Source organism: Fukomys damarensis, unplaced genomic scaffold (genome assembly GCF_012274545.1).
Source record: "Fukomys damarensis isolate Sample0158 unplaced genomic scaffold, DMR_v1.0_HiC HiC_scaffold_11, whole genome shotgun sequence".
NCBI lineage: Eukaryota > Metazoa > Chordata > Mammalia > Rodentia > Bathyergidae > Fukomys > Fukomys damarensis.
This window is the reverse complement of record NW_022900923.1, coordinates 7,196,321-7,213,085: the sequence shown is the minus strand read 5'-3', so window position 1 is coordinate 7,213,085 and position 16,765 is coordinate 7,196,321. Positions and strand designations below refer to the sequence as shown.

The window sequence follows — 16,765 nt, the reverse complement described above, 5'->3', positions numbered from 1 at the left end:
GTGATAGACAGGTATCAGACCCTCACAACAGTCATGTGGATTGGTCCTTCTCATCTTTCTTGTTGAGATGGCACCCGACTGCTCTTCTTACCAAGACTGCCTTAACATTTTTAATTAAGAGCTGGTACTGAAAGTATCTCTTAGGAAAGAGGTACAGGGTGAGTAGTGGGTGCAGACAGAAATGAGCAGATGCTGAATGGATGGAGGGATGAAAGATGGACTTCGAGGACCCCGTGTGCCCTTGAACACACAGATTATGTGAAGGTTTAGTACGTGCAGCAATCTAAGGTTTGCAAGGTGAGCGGCGCACAGACTCCAGAGCCTCTTTTCAGCAGGATGTGCCCTGGGTGTTGGCAGTGCACTGAGGCTCTCACCCCTGACTCGCTTCAGGCCCCTTTGTCATTGGTAGAGGTCTCAAAAGCCTCTGGATGTTCCCAAGGCCATCATGAAATGCGTTTTCCAACTATTTACTTGTCTTGTAAAAAGGCATTGCAGAGAGCTTCATGACTCTTACATAACGGGCAAAATTGTCCTCAGGGACCCATGGGGGGTTATTTTCAGGACCTGCCCTCCTTGGGATGCCAAAACCCATGGTGCTCAAGTGCTTTACAGCAAATGGCACAGTATTTGCATGTACTGTATGCCTGTCCTTCTGCATGCTTTAAATCATCCCTGAATTAGATATCGTAGCTAGCACATGCTGGGTGCTATGTAAATAGTTGTTACACTGTACTTTTTACAGAATCATGACAAGAGAAAAGGTAAATCTGTTAAATACATACAGATCCATTTTTTAAAATCTTTTTGAGCTGTGGGTGGTTGACTCACAGAACCTGTGAAAACAGGGAGCCAACTGCAAACCTTCTTGGTTGCAAAGTGGAATCGTATGGGAAAGAACAAGTTCTCTACAACTGCAAAATGAAAGTTCTCTGATGGAATAAAAATCTTGCTGTGCAAACCAAGGAATGGAATAGAGGTTGGTGCTCCCTGGCCTGTCCCCTAGCAGCCCCTGAGATTATCTGGGGTGCCGTACTCTGTTGCCAGTGGATTGCCCGTGTGCCCCGGGACCTGGTGTGCTCTGCCGCTCTGTGTGATGCCCCTGTGTGTCACCAGGGCTCTCTTGGCTGCACCAGGGTTGCTGTCCTCATCGTCCTGCCCGAGCCTCCCACCTTGTGGCCTCTCCCGAGGCCCGTTGCTCAGACTGCTCTATCAGCAGGAACACGGGGCAGCAAACCTGGCTTTTTCTTGGCCTAAGCCAAGCTTAATTACGTAGGGAAAGCTGGTGCAGAAAACAATCACGTAATGCATTCTCCAACGAAACAGGAGTAACTGTGGATTATCTGTGCCCCTGGCGTCCCTCTCTGCAATATTGGAATCTTTATGCGGTGTTGGTTTTGGATGCTCTTCTATCCAAGAATGGTACCAAGCTTGGCCTTATTTCTTTGATCACCTCACCTGGTAATCATAGCAAAAGTTAAGCTTCTAGGGCTGTTGGTTTTTCTTGAGCTCAGATGCCACTGGCAGCTAATTCACGAAATGTCTTGCTGTGCGGTTTGCTAGTGCTCATTTTTCCAACAACAGCAACTGGTGCACTGGCTCAGGGAGGCCCCCGGGATGAGCGCAGAATGAAAGAACGTTAAGCTTTTAGAAAAGTCGGTAGCCCTCAAGTTTGGCTAACGGCAGAGGTTGGCACACTGTGGCCTACAGGCCAGATCTGACCCTCCATCTGTTTTTTACGGCCCTCTGCTGAGAATGGCATTTATATTTTTAAACAGTTGTAAAAATGAAGGAGAAGGAGAACCTGCAGCTGAGACAAATGTGGCCCACGAAGCCTGCATAGTTTTGATCCACTCCTTTGAGGACATAGTTTGCAGAGCCCTTGTTGAGGGCTGCTTCTCCCTTGGGGAACCAGAACTCTCTGAGATCCCTCCTGGTTCTGAAGCTCCAAAATTCCATGATTATGTGATGGAATAGTCTTGGTCTGGCTCGTAGCTCAGGAGCCTACCAGAAATGCAATTCTAGCAGAACCTGCCTGTCCATTCTAAGATCTTAGAGTACTATGTGTTATCTCCAAGCCGGGGTTGCGGGGTGGGGAGCAGCAACTCAGTTTTAGTGTTTGAAGCTTTTTCTTAAATTTTGTTTTGTGTGTTTAAACTTGGAATCATTCTTTGAAACGTGTGCACGGTTTAGGAAGAAGGAAACTTGACTCCATGAACAAATGAGACAATCATTGTTTCTGAAACTTCCAACCCCGAGGTTTCTGTGCACGAACAAATAAAGTTGCTACCTCAAGCATATTCAGTGAACTGAATTTCGGCCCCACAAAATAATGTTGACCATTTCTCATACAGATTTGTCAAGCTGTTCTCAGCATGCTAGTACTACTTCTGGGAGGACTATGGCGAAGATGGTTTTATTTATTTCACATGTGTGTACAGAGTTGACAATGGAATGTTTAATAATTTAGCATGTGTACACAATTTATTGACAGACAGAGAAGAAGGCGTTAAGACATTCCTTTTCTACCACCTGAAAGTTACAATTATTCAGTATGCTTAACTCTGGCACATTACCAATAATTTCATATATATATATATATGTATATATATTCAACATCTTAAAGGTATAGAAATTTTATTGTGAACTGTGTACTTTCTAAATACTCTTAAAAGACAAAGACTCAAATCCAGGTGAGGAAACGAAGTACCTAACATATGTCTCTGCTCTTCGGTCCCACTGTCCTCAGAGTGGCCAGGTGAGGGGTGTGGCCAAGAGCAGCCCTCACTCCTCACTGCGGGCCAAAGTCCAATTCCTGCCATCCTTTCCCAGGAGTTCAGCTGTTCCTTCAAGGGACAACCTTCCCCTCCCTCCTTGGCAGTTTCCATGGCATGGGTTTGTACTTTTATTACATTTCCTCCAGTGGCCATTTCTGCCATGTCCTCACTGGTTGCTACTCTACGGCCATTAACAAGGGCTGTAGGACACCAGAGGAAGTTGGAACTCGGAAGTGTACTGCTGCAAACTCAGTGTAGGTCCCCACTGTGGTGACAGACAGGGAGACGTGCTTTCCTTCGGCCACTTTCTCTGATTACCTTTGCAGCTTTTTGAATCTGGCCGAGAGAAATCTGGAGGCTCTTGGCTGGATCACCACTAATTCTTTCCCTCACGTTTGACTGGTTTTCCCCTCAACCTCACACACCTCACGCAAGAACACAACTTTTCCTGCTAGGCCGAGGACACGAGCTGCTTCTGTCAGCTGAAACCTGTAATCCCAGACTCACCAGTGAGTGTGGCTTTGAGATTTTGGCAAGAAGGCCTACTGCTCATTGGGTCAGCATGAATAAAGATTTCTTTCTTCCTTTCTCTCACAGAAAGACAACCAAACCCCTTTCTCTTGAGCATATTTTCTATTCTGAGTGCACAGTATCTTTTTTATTCTTGTCCTGTGAGACCACCAAGAAATCTACTGTATGTAAAATTTTAAAGCCAAATCTAGTCCTAACCAATCTTATCATTTTTAAAGTGTGTTTATCCAGCTTTGTAGTAGGAACAGGCAGACTGTTTGAAGGCCACATACTTTTCAAACCTTGGTTGCAACACGTTTGCCCCATTTTGAAACTGTCTTTATCTCACCGAGAAAACGAAAATCTATTTGACAAAGTGGCACTCTGGCCAGTTTATCTTGCAATATGGCTTTAGCTCACTGAGTCTATTGATTTCCTTAAATTAATGTTTACAGAATGCTACTGAATTTTGTTCAACAGAACATTGTTCTTTTGAAGCTTTGTGGAAAAAAAAATGATACAGACTGTTACCGCCATGTGTTCTTTTGCTTGGCTCGAGGAAACATCATTTTTGTTTTTTCTTTTTAAGACAGCCTTGAACTGTAGCCACTTCCTACCCGTATTTACTCTTCATATTTAAGTAGCAAAACACATAACTAGGAAATAGAGCTGCTCTGAGGCCCCAAAGGGCCTGGGTATTAAAGTGATTTAATCCTCTAAGGTACCCAAAAGCTGGCCAGCCAGGGAGCAGCAGAGGGAGGGAGATTTCAGTCCTAAGCCCAGTTGTTGTGAAGAATCTTCCTTGGCTTCATTTGCTGTAACTCTGCAGGCACCTGGAAGCAGCCTTACAGCCAGTGCTACCAGTTCTCCCAAAGGCAGGTCAGAGCACCCTAATAAAATGCAAATGTCACTCAGCCATTCATCGAGAACTCTGAATGTAACACCTTGCTCTTTGACCATGGCGCTCAGAGTTTGATTTGCAAAACCTAATCTCTAAAGAATGGTTTTAAAACTGGCTTTCCCAGGGAAGGCACACATCCATTCAGGTACAGGCGGTGTGGAAAGCTGGGATTGGAGTCAGAGTTCTGAAATGAGCAAAACAGAACTTAGGAAATGCAAGGCAACTTTTTTCAAATTGTCCACTCAGCCAATACAATTGCCCAAGGAAATCACCTCTAAGTACCTCTCACTACAACACTTTGCACACATTTATTAATCACAGTGAAGTGCTCCCTAGAAATTAGGGCTCCTTTTTGAAAGTTCAAACTACCACTTTACATTAGGATGATATTTTATGCTTTCCGAAGCCCGTTTGGGGCTGCTTTCCCACCTGATCCTTCCCTAGAAGGAGGGTGTGATGGACTAGAACCCCACAGTCCCCTGGGTTAGCATCCTGCAGCATTTCTTGTTTTCTGAAGGGCCAGTTTGTCCCTGGCTGTGTACATGGGATAAATGCATGCATGGCTGCAAAGGGAGGCCCTTTGTCATAGCATCTTGGGACCATATTTCATAGCTCCATGAATCCTCTTCTCTGCCTCTGGCAGAAGAGTTCAGCATGACTGAGACAGAGGAGGAGCAGCCATAACGTATCTATTCTTGCCTTTCCATCTGATAATCTCTAAGAGGAGTCACCAAAGTATCTCAGTTTATCCATTTGAGTCCACTCTGTCTGCTGTACAAGTCCCCAGCTTGTGCCACTGCTGTCAGGAGATAGGTCTCTCCTTGATCAATATTTACTTAACAAACAGCAGGGACGGGCGAGTTTGTTTAGAGGAATCATGCTCACACCAGGGTGAATGAACGCCCAGGAAAGTACTTCAGCTGTTTGTCTCCTTCTCTGGGATCTTTGTGTGCTCGTGTGTGTACTTGTGTGGAGATGCCCTTTCTCCTCTTAACTTCTCCCAAGATGCTTAGAAGTCACCTAGAAAAACACCTCTATGATTAGGACATTGTTTACACCAGCAGGGAGCTCATGGTATAATTGAGTTTTGAAAAAACCCAGAGAGTTTGATTTTCTTTCTGTGCTCCTGTACAGGCTAAACATTTTGGAAAGGCTCTTAGGATGAGCTGGATACCCAAGCCTCTTCCCTTGACCCCTTCCAGATGAATGGAGGGGAAGAAAATGCAAATGGAAACAATAGAAGCAGCTTAACAAGGCAATGCTATGTATTTCTGATGCATGCGTGCAGAGAGAAAGAGAGAGAGTGGGAGGGAGGGAGGGAAAGAGAGAGAGAGAGAGAGAGAGAGAGAGAGAGAGAGAGAGAGAAAAGAGAGAGGAGAGCGGTAACATGTGGAGGCTCAAAGTTTTCGAAGTAGCTCTCCAGATTTTCCGAGCTGCTCAGCCAGCTTGCAGATCAAGATGCGCTTAACTCTAATAATAAGTACGGATTCCACGGTGCTGAAGTTGAGAGAGCCCCGTGCTTTCAAGTTCACTGAAACAATTGATTGGGGGCTCAAGTCGGGAGTCCTCAGTGCGGTGGGCTGGGAGGCATCTGGGCCTGGTTTGAGGGGTTTTGTTTCTGTGAGTGGGGAGGGCCTGGGGGTGCGGGGGAAGTTATTTATTTATTTGATTTTGTGAATCGGAGTTGTAAAAGCCATCTGAAATATTCATGCAGAATAGTCTGAGAAGCCCGTTTCTGTTTTATTTACTGCACAGTAGAACAGCCACAGCGGATTAGTTCTACAATACCCGTAACAAAAGCCCAACAGCTGATGCATGTGATGTTAGGAGGTGACAAAACAGTTAAAGTATGCTGCTGGCTACAGGCAAGCAGTCAGCAGATGCAGACAAAAGGGTTTGTGACAAGAATAACTCTCTCTCCAAGGCGAGCAGTGAAGAGTATCCAAAATACCAGTACCCTTTTCTCCTTGACATTGTCTTCTTACAGTCAGCATTTTATTGCCCTTTTATAGTATTAAAAAAAAAATGGAGGAGGAAGGAGAAAGACAACCCACACACAGACGAATTCACCAAAACACTGTGCAGGATTTTACTTTCGCACTCTGAGCCACTCCTACCTGTGCAGATGCGCCTTTCTTTTCTCCTTTTTGTGCACGGAAGTTTGCAAACTCTGTGTGCCTACAAGGTGAACTGTGAAGCTGTCCTCCCTTGGGTTTCTCAGGCAGGCCTGGGGATAGGGAGGGTCCCTGGCTCGTTTCCTGTCGGTTTCAGTGAACACAGTTTTGCTGGTGCGGTGACACCAGGGGACCAGTGTTTAAAGGGATCAAGGGTGGAGGGATGTCCGCGGAGATCTGTGCGAGGGCCGAGGTGACCGTCCCCTGCAAGACGCTGGTGAATGAGCTTACGGATGTTTCCGAGGTGTGAAAAATCAGCTTCTCTGTCTTCAGAAAATAGGAGAGGCTGTCTTCTTTTTAACCTTTGTAATTCCCCTTCTATTCTCTGTGACATTCATTCAGCTGCCAAGAGCGTTTGGCAGGGCTTGGGCCAGCGCGCACACTTCCAGTGACCGCTAACCTTGGTATGTCCTGACACTCACGATGACTATCTGCAGGACGCAGAAGGCAGGCAGCCTGCTATGTCAGGCTTTTATTATGTACTGCAGAGGCTAGGGACGGTCGGTTTAATAAAACAAATCATCCTTGAAGGTAAAGCAACTGGGAAGAGGAGGAGGAAGACGGGGCAGGGGGGCAGAGATGTCTTTGCACTCATCCTGATTTTTAAAAAAAGAGCAGTGAAATGGACACACACCCAACACACCACACGAGTGTGTGGGCACCGCTCTGGGCTGAGTGGACTTGAGACCATCTCCCAGGTCTCCATTTCTCCCAAGCCCCAGAGGCCCTGCTTTGCTCTGAGGAGGCTCAAGTAAAAAAGACTGATGAAATGGGCAGACGCTGATAGCCAGAGCCCTTCAAATTGATGAGTGTGTTCAAGTACCCATTGCCGTCCTGTTCTCCTCTGCATACCAAGGCAAGTCCATCTGGGGTGAGGTTCCTATATTAGGATGCCTTTTTATCACGGCAAACTTTCCACTCTCCTCTCCTGAAGAACGCAGGGCCCAGTGGCTCCCACAATAGCCTCAGGAGTTCCAGCCAGAGACTTTGGAAGCCTTTTGTTTGTCCCCTGAGGCCCGTCCAAAGGCATGGCGCCCCGCCCCCGCCCTCGAGGCCCTCAGCCTGCATTGTCTTGCATTCCAGGGGTTTGATTGACTGCTGCCACCTGATGCTGAGGAGATGGAGGCCGGGCTCATTCTGCAGATTGTTGGGTTCTATTAAAAGAAACCAAGATAAGGGATTACTTGTCACTAAGGGATTTTCTGCAGATGTTTATTAGTGATTGGAAAGCCATTAGGTGTGTGTGTGGGGTGCAGGAAACATGGGCAATATCGTGCCTTCGTAGAGCCCCAAATTCTAAGACACCCCCTGCAAGACATCCGAAGGACCTCCCTTCCTCCATAAATGGACTTGGGAGAAGATTTCAGGCAGAGGGCTCAGGGTCCCTGTGTTCATGGGTGATGCTTCTACCTGTGGGTGGCATTCACTGGCAGCCTCTCAGAAGCTCAGTTGCTGCCCAACACGAGAGACACCAGGAAAGGTGTGTTGCACCCACCTTAGAAGATCTCATTATAATGTTTGTCCACCAGATCTGTGAGTTACATGAGTATCAAGCGCTCACCAAGCAAACCTTTTTGTTTGTGCACAGAAAATCATTTCCTTCCCCAGTACAACCAATCATCAAAGTTTCTTCTGGGGAATCTTATACCATTTCCATTTATTTGGAAATGGTGTTAGCTCGTTTGGTACTTTTTCTTGATTACAGATCAACAGCTTATGTGAGGGGTTCATGCCTCTTAGAAGTCAACATTGTTTTAAAGCGTGTTACAAGGACGCCACCATGGTTTAATGACAAGACACTTCATTTAATAATCTCTTCATCTCAGAAAATGTTTGTCTAGAAAATGATGCTTTCTGAGATCTGCAACTCTTTCAATTCTAGCATTACTTTACGTTTCTTTTCAAAAAGCGTGGAGGAAGATATAAGTGTGACTTTAGAACAGTGGGACACAGAGCAGAAGGTAAGATGTCATTATGAAGTATGGAACTTCTCAAATGACTCTGGCAAAGGGACTGGGCCGAGCAGCACACAGAGTGAAAGCCAAAGCTCCGTATCTAAAGATGCCCACCATAAGGGCCCTAGAGCTACATATAAGTTGGTGAAAGGTTCAGTAACACCAAGGCACAAATAGAAAAGGTATCCCACACAGCCCGTGATGACAACCACAAGGAATAAATGTTTAAAATGAGATAAACAATTATAAAGTACAGGGAACAGCAAGAACAAGGAAGCCAAACTCAACCCCTGCTGTATTCTCAGGCCAACCCTAACCACGCTCGCTCCCTCCCCCTAGCTGCCTGTGCTCTGGATGTGTCCCTCCTCTGACGATCCTTTCAGGTATCCTCTGCCCTGGCGTCTGGCTCCCTCTACTCCCGCAAGGTCCTCGCGTGGGTGGGGCTTCCTCTGGAGCAGACACCCACACATGCTGCAAGTTTTCAGCCACCCTTCCTCCCTCATCGTTCAAGGAACATAGATTTTCATCGAGGCTGTGTTGCCAGTGGCCAACGAGACCACGCTTCTTGAAATGTTTATCTTAATAAATGCCAACAATTATATTTCTGTAACATTTGGCTAACAGCTCCCAAAACAAGCAGTTAGAGTCAGAGTAGCAGCCCGGCCTCGCTCTTCTCTAGCCAGATTCCCTCTCCATAATGCCCATTGGATGGGATCTGGACGACTGTCTTAGAAGGGAGGTGGGGAGTACTCAGAAAGATTGCTCAGGGCGTGCTGTTAGGGATAAGGTGAGGATGGGACTCAGCTCTCTTCTTCCCTGCGTACACCGGAGATGGGGAAAGCACCAGTGGTCTGTGGAAGGTCCATATGAGTTCTCAGCAAAGGAATGGGCATTTGCCCACATGCATGGGGACAGCGATGACTTTCTGCAGCCTCAGAAGCTGTATCCTGGCAGCAGGCCAGGGTAAACGTCTTTGGGAAAGGCTGCTCGACATTACACTCCAAACGAAGCCCCTTTTATCTACTAGAAGCTCCTAGGTTTTTCTAGTAACAAATGACTTGCTGTTGGGAGCAATGGGCTTGTTTGCCCAGTTTTAAATGTGAAAGCCAGCGACGTCCAGTGACTATTCAGCTTTTTTTTTTTTTACAATTACTATCCTTGTAATAAGGTCCACTGCACCAGCTGAGAAGAGGTGGACAGAAAGGAATCAAACATACCCAGCATGATGGTATCTCCATTTTACTTTGATAAGGGGATATCTGAACCGAGGTATAAGGACCCAAGTAAACGAAATCTACTGAGTATCAACATGTACTTAGACCATTAAGAGTGCATGGGAATATTTTCTGTGAATCCGTTATGTGGGTGTGAGGAATGATATACCATACTTCACTACATGTAACTTACGAAAGACTGTTAAATAAATACACCAATCGCTACCCCTTTCTCCAGTCAAGAGATCACGCTATTAAATCAACAGTTAAGAGAACACAGACACACACATATATATTCTCAGTATACATAGGTTAATTGTTGCAGAAAAAGCTTAACAAAGAGGGATTCTAAAAAGAGTATTTGGGGAACGTTTATTTTGGGACGCAATGACCTCGTGCAATTTCCTTGATCTCTCTGAGCCTGTTTACCCATTGCAAAAGCAGAATAATAAAAGTTTGTTGAGAGAATGGAGTGGCAATCACATTTAGTTTGCCACACAGTGCCTCACACATCATAAACACTCAATAAATATTTGTTTTTATATTTATTATCAGCTGCATGCCTCAAGCACTTATGGGTCCATTCTAATCTCCAGGTAAAGTAGTTCTGGTGCAGTATTTTAGGATTCAGTTTACATTTTATTTTTTAAGGCTTCTTGTTCATGTCATCATCTTACTTCTTTATATGTGCAAGCTACTTTATAGGGGAGATTAAGATGAATAGGAAGTCAACAGTTCTCTGATGCAAATGGGACACTGACAGTTTTAGAGGAGTTTCTTCATTGAAAATATAGGCTGAGTTTATGTAGAAGCCCAACTATTTATTATTAAGTTTGGAGAACACATGTTTTTTCTAATGGAAATCAAAAGGAAAGATGAATGAAATTCTGAGACTTTCTTCTTGAATGGGCCCATTTAAAGAAGTGAGGAATCCTGACCCCTCTCTCCCCTAATATTCCTAATGAAATCCTAGCATTTCAATAGATCTACTTGTATCCCTTGCACAAGTCTCTTTCTCCGACTCAACAAAGCCACTATATATAATGACTTTACATAAGAGAAGAGAGGCCGGACATTTTTAGAGAGAAATGCAGGTGCCACGTAAGCCTCTTTCTGAAAGAATGAACTTAGCTCCGTTTCCTTTGAAGAACTATGGACTTGAAACTGAAAACTTTATTAATGCCATTGTCTCCTTGTATCAGCAGGTTCCAGAGAGATTCCTGGAAGTTGCACAGATCACATTACGGGAGTTTTTCAATGCCATTATCGCAGGCAAAGATGTTGACCCTTCATGGAAGAAGGCCATTTACAAGGTTATCTGCAAGCTGGATAGTGAAGTCCCCGAGATTTTCAAATCCCCGAACTGCCTACAAGAGCTGCTTCATGAGTAGAAATCTCAGCAACCCTTTCTGAATGTATGAATAGTAGAGTTCCCTTTGGATGTCTGACTTCCTGTGTGTGTCTAGACTTTGATTTCATATATGTGTGTATGGGAGGCATGGATATGTTATGAAATCAGCTGGTAATTCCTCCTCATCATCTTTCTCTCTTTTCGTTTTGTTTTCCATTACAAGGGGATGGTTATTTTCCTTTCTCCTTCAGTTTACTTTTGCCCAAGGCCCTTAACATTTGGAGACTCCACATCGGGTTAATTTTCAGGGAAAAAGAATGCTGGAGTGTGTAAAGTCTATGTTCAAAAGCAAGGGCATTTAGCAAAGATGCCCCTGCTTGATTGGTGGCATGATGTAAACGGCACGTGGCCGAGGTCACACCGTGACACCGCACAGCTCTACAATGACCTGTCTCTTCTTTTTACTGTTAAGAAGGTTTAAAAATGCAAAGTAACCACTTCATACATTTAAATATTTTGTTTGCTTTGAACTTAACAAGTAGCTTTATCTTACTTGCTTAATTAAATAACACCAGTGAGCAGTGCACTTCTCAAAAAATGCCCCCAAAGGCCAAATTAAAACTAAAAAATAATTGCTCCTAAGCCCTTTCGAAGAGAAATGGCAAGCACCCCCAAACAATCAGGACCAGTTTCTAATGCAGGCAAACAATTTTGTACAATACTAACTCTGTCAAGATGAGATTGATACTCATTCCTGCTCTTCTGGCCACCTCTCTAGACTTCATAATTGGATCTTCTTCATACTAAGTGAGCTTCTAGATCAGTCTTTGTGGAGAAAAACGCTATACCTTGTTATCATTTTCTACTTATTTTGCTTCAGATATTTAAAAGGCACGTGTTTCCAATTCACTCTGCTCCATTTTGTTTATATGCTTAAAAGAATTATTGATTTTGTTCAATTAACTTTTTTTTTCCCCTAAAACACCATTTTCTGATTACCTTCCTCAAGTAAGGAATGAAGGAACCCCAAGTGACCATGCAACCCTTGCCTGCACTAGAAGTTTGCTGGAAGCTGTTAGTTGATCTGTTTCTGTGTATGATTCCACACTGCCCTGAAAGGTATTTGTAGCGGTGACGTTCGGAGTGTTTCTTCACTGTAGGCGTAACATCTTAAGGCCATTAATACTATCTATTCTCGTTCAGAAGCTCATTGACCAAAATGTGAGATGCATAGGAAATTTGGGGGTTAACCCAAAAGACACAATTTCAGCAAAAAGAAAGCTAGCTGCTTTTTCACACTTTCTTCAATGGGTCTCTTCTTTTTTTTCTTCCCTTTCTTTTTTCCAGTTTTCAATGATGCACAGTGTCCCATACATGCATTTTGAAAATCGAGCAGCATTCACACTTGTTTTCTTAGATGGGTTTTTGTGTTCAGAAGCAGTAAGAATGCAATGTTCACTCTAATATTGTTTTCCAGGCCCCTCCCTCCCCTTTGAGCTACAGCTCTTAAAATGACACAGTTACAAACCTGGTATTTAAAACATACGAGATATAAATGCCATTTTCCCTTAATTTTCATTTAAAAACTCCATTTGACTTTGGAGAATGCAGGTAGCCCATGTGACTAACGAGGCAACCTGGTTGTTGTCATTCACCGTCATTTACAAATTCTGCTGATGGATGGGAATGTGGGAACACAATTATTGTCAGCACAAAGCCTTAAAACCTGCTGACTTTAAACTAAACGGTGCAGTCCTCTGATTCCCTGTATCACCCTGGACACTAACGGGCCCCAGGAGTGTGGGCAGGTCCTGCAGTGGCCGGGGCTGGGGCACCAGCCTTCTACCCTACACCGGGGCCACACACGTTCCCCAGTTGTACCCTCTCACATATGCCCACAGAATCATTCCATCCCATGTGTTAGTTTTCCGGCTTGCTTAAAAAGAAAAAAAAGTTCTGATAATCCGTACATTGGAGTAAAATGAACATATATATATTCCAGTCAGCACAAAGTAATCTCAACTTCCGGTCACACTCTTGACGCGCTCGTTTGGACTCATATGATGTCCATCATTTATGTCACTGTATAACCGGATCGTTGCTGTAATTCCATGTAATTCGTATCAACATCGTGTTACCCTTTGCAAGGCAAAAGGCAGAGAGGCTGTAGCAGATTCAGCTCAGTAGATGGATCTGCGAGGTGTCTTCCTAATCTGTGGCAAGTGAAATAATGATTCCAGGTTTATTTGAATTTTGAGCATTATTCTTCCCTGCCTTTGTGATTTAAATAGACAAATTAAGCAAAAATGTGTGTTTGCAGCCAAACATTGATGCACTTAGCTACTGAGGATACCTCTCCGTGTTCAGAGTAAAGATAAACACGCCTCTGTCATGAAAATACAACTATCGCCTTGCTTTTAGTGATCTCCCCCCCTTCCACAATCGTAGAATCTTGCGTCTCCCAGCGCACTGGAAAATTACAAAAGCCTGTCTCAAACACTTGTGTGTTTGCAGCCAAACATTGATGCACTTAGCTACTGAGGATACCTCTCCGTGTTCAGAGTAAAGATAAACACGCCTCTGTCATGAAAATACAACTATCGCCTTGCTTTTAGTGATCTCCCCCCCTTCCACAATCGTAGAATCTTGCGTCTCCCAGCGCACTGGAAAATTACAAAAGCCTGTCTCTCAAACACTCCTGTTTAACAGTTTGGTTTTTTTTTTAAATCACCATCTTCCAAAGTTCAGATCAACTCTCACCAAGCGAAAACTTGGTCCACAGGAGAAAGTTGGTTTTCCAGGGTGGGAGGGTGAAGGACGAGGGACAGTTTACATAGGAGAAAAAAAAGTCTAAAGTCCATGTTGAAATTCCACATTACCACTTGCTTTCTGTTAACTCTAAATTATTTTTTGTGTACATTTGAGGTTATAGTCTGTGCCTAGATCTAAAATGCACCAGCGGGGGGATTTTTTTTTTAAAAATCCTTCAAAATACCAGTTTTCTCCCACAAGTACAATTGTTCTTGTGCCTTCTGTGGCTTTCAATTTCATCTTTTGACTTTATTTCCAATTACTACAGCTGCAATAAACACTAGATTTTTTTTCTGGCTGTTTGACATAACGATAGCTATGCATATTTTGTGTCTTTTTAAAACAAAGCGGGAGAATAAGTTTTTGAAGAAGAGAATTTTTAGAACAGTTTGATACCGCAAATTATTTTTTCCTCAATTGTTTGAGCAGCATCCGAGTTTTGAAAATTCTTGTAGAAGCCAATTTTTTGTAACTGTGGTGCAAATCTTGTGTTTTCTTAGCCTAATGAAAAGTAGTATAGAAGCAATATTTCATACCATGTGCTATGTGTGTGCAGATGTGTGAACATAAAAACACATACGCACATATACACACATGTAAAAATATACTTATATATATGCGTGTGAAGTGGAAAACTTACCTTTTCCTATCTACTTTTAAGAAACTATTTTAGACATTTGTTATGTTTTGTGAAAAGAATGTTCTATTTGCAACAACAAAACATTTTATTCTTACTGTCTCTCTGGCTAAGGAGAATGTTTCACATTAAATGGTAAAACACAAGGAAGATGTTAGAATGTAGTCATTATTTAAGTAACTGTTCACCCACAGATTCCCAAAGTTTGCTTTGTGCCTCTGAGTATTATTTAATTAAAGTGTTTTATGTTTGCAGAATCTTTGTTACTGTACTGGGAATGTGGGTGAATATCATTTAAAAATTTTAAAACAACAACAAAAAGAAGCAAAACGGAAACACTAAAGCAAGAGGGGAACTTTTATAAAGCAATGTAAATATTTAACCTCATGCCTGTTGTTATGTAAGACACAAGATTTTAATAAATAACTACATTCTGACAACATCTGTTGGGTTTATTAGGAACACTACAGTGACTGTATAGACAGTCGAAAGCGTTCTTGAAAATCCTGCTCTCTGCTTTTAAAAGATGACAGTCTCTTTTATCAGATGTCAGGAGCAAGTTTCTGTAAATTTATGAAATTTCTTTTCTGTGTACATGAAGACATTTAGGAAGTGACCCCCACTCCCACATACATACAGGTTGATATTGAGTCATAAAGTTATAAAGATTTTGGGGGGAGCCTTAAATATAATGGCCCCCCCAAAGCAATCATAAATTCATCAGAGAACAGGTGGTTACACACCCCTGAAGGAAGCAGTGTGTATCTGAGGAGAGTACAAAATCTCTTTGCCATGTATATTATACAGTTTCCATTGGTGTGAATAGTACAAATGTTTCCTTTTGGTACAAACTCTGTGTTTGCAAATTACAAGAACATTGTTTTCAAAAAGCTCCCCTTAAAAACACGTAACTGGTTGATAGGAGTAACAGTTACCGTATTGCACTTAAATGTTCTGTTGAAGGAAATGCAGTTTTGTTTTCTGTAGATCTGCTGGTTGTGAACCATCTATAAAAACTAAAGCTAAAATGCTCATATTCAGAGCTGGGATCAAAACTGGTATTTAACCTTTGCATCTTCTTGTAATTATTCTTCTGAGACTATAACAGATTGCGGAAGCGGCTGGACTTTGAATCTTTTCAAGTGAGTCCTCTCTCAAATCAGACCCCCACCCCCCCGAATGCACAAGCATGCACAGAAAAGGCAAACAGGCTAGCCTTCCTTTGTGAAAATGTATCCATTCTGTATTTTTTAAATACACAATTCCTCCACATAGAGAGATAAAGCATTTTAAAGTTGTACATTACCACTTCAAATTTAGAACTAGAAAAGTGTGTTTGGGGTTGGTCTCTCAGCTACCTAGAAGAGTCAAAGGTTGTGGCTTCCCCCAATACCTGTCCCAGCCATTTCTCATATGTATATAATACAAACCGTGACAAAAACACTGCCTTTATATTATTTAGCAATATGTTGTAAATAGCATTATGAAGCTTTCTTTTGTAATAAAGACCCTTTGATTTGAATATAGTACAATAACTGAACTGATAAAGTCAATTTTTGAATTTTTTTTTTTTAGCTAGAGGCAATTTCAATTGTGGATTTTTGTTATTGTCTATTGTTCTGAAGACTTTGCATAATTTATTGGTTTAATTTATCCTAATTTATTTGATGAAGGTGTACAATTTTGTATTACCAAGGATGTACTGTAATATTAATTGATATGATTAAAAAAACAATGAGACTCCCTGTCCATATTAAAAAGAAAATAAAAAGGTGCAGTAGACAATTGATTTTAAAGTAAAAGTTTTAAAAATTTAGTTTGGCAGCTACTAAATTTTACAACAGGAAAAAACTAAACATCATTGTGGGGAGGGTGGGAGGGGGTTTTCCTTTGTGTGTTTTAAGCTTTTGTATACTCTCCAAACTTTTACCTTTTGCTTTGTACCACTTAAAGGGTACAGTAGTCCAATTGCCTTGTGTGCCTTCCATCTTCTCTTAAACTGAATGTATGTGCAGTATATATGCAAGCTTGTGCAAAATAAAATATACATTACAAGCTCAGTGCCGTTTGATTTTTTTAATGCATGACATTTCATTTTTGGACCTGCATCTAATTAATTATAAGCTGGCAGGCTAGTTGTGACTGTAACACAAGTATGGTGCGTTCCCTTCATTACAACTCAATGCTATAAGCCTAACATCGAGGTGTTGCCACTCATAAAGATAGCCTTTGGATCGCAGGTGCTTCCATTCAGTGGCTAAGTGGTGCTCTGGAAACTCTCAGCCTTTACTTACTTTAGCCTTCAAACTTACAAAATAAACAAAAAAGCCACAGCTTGAAGAAATGATGTATAATCCTAATTCAGTAATTAGTACTGTCAAGGGATTCGAAGAATGAGGAAAGATATTGCCAAAAGTTCACATAATGACAAATATACT

General features: G+C 42.5%; 1 protein-coding gene across 5 annotated transcripts in view; it reads left to right on the top strand.

Moving 5' to 3' along the window:
* Nucleotides 1-13,366, top strand: part of Prox1 (prospero homeobox 1) — a 47,202-nt gene extending 33,836 nt beyond the window's left edge. For 4 of the 5 annotated variants that reach the window (XM_010642533.3, XM_010642532.3, XM_010642529.3 and 1 more), the window contains exon 5: nucleotides 10,731-13,366. In XM_010642533.3, the coding sequence (XP_010640835.1) occupies nucleotides 10,731-10,919 (189 nt within the window). In that variant the 3' untranslated portion in view covers nucleotides 10,920-13,366. The remainder of the gene's footprint in view (nucleotides 1-10,730) is intronic. The other variant, XM_033762044.1, reaches the window with a different exon arrangement.
* Nucleotides 13,367-16,765: the final 3,399 nt, after the last annotated feature.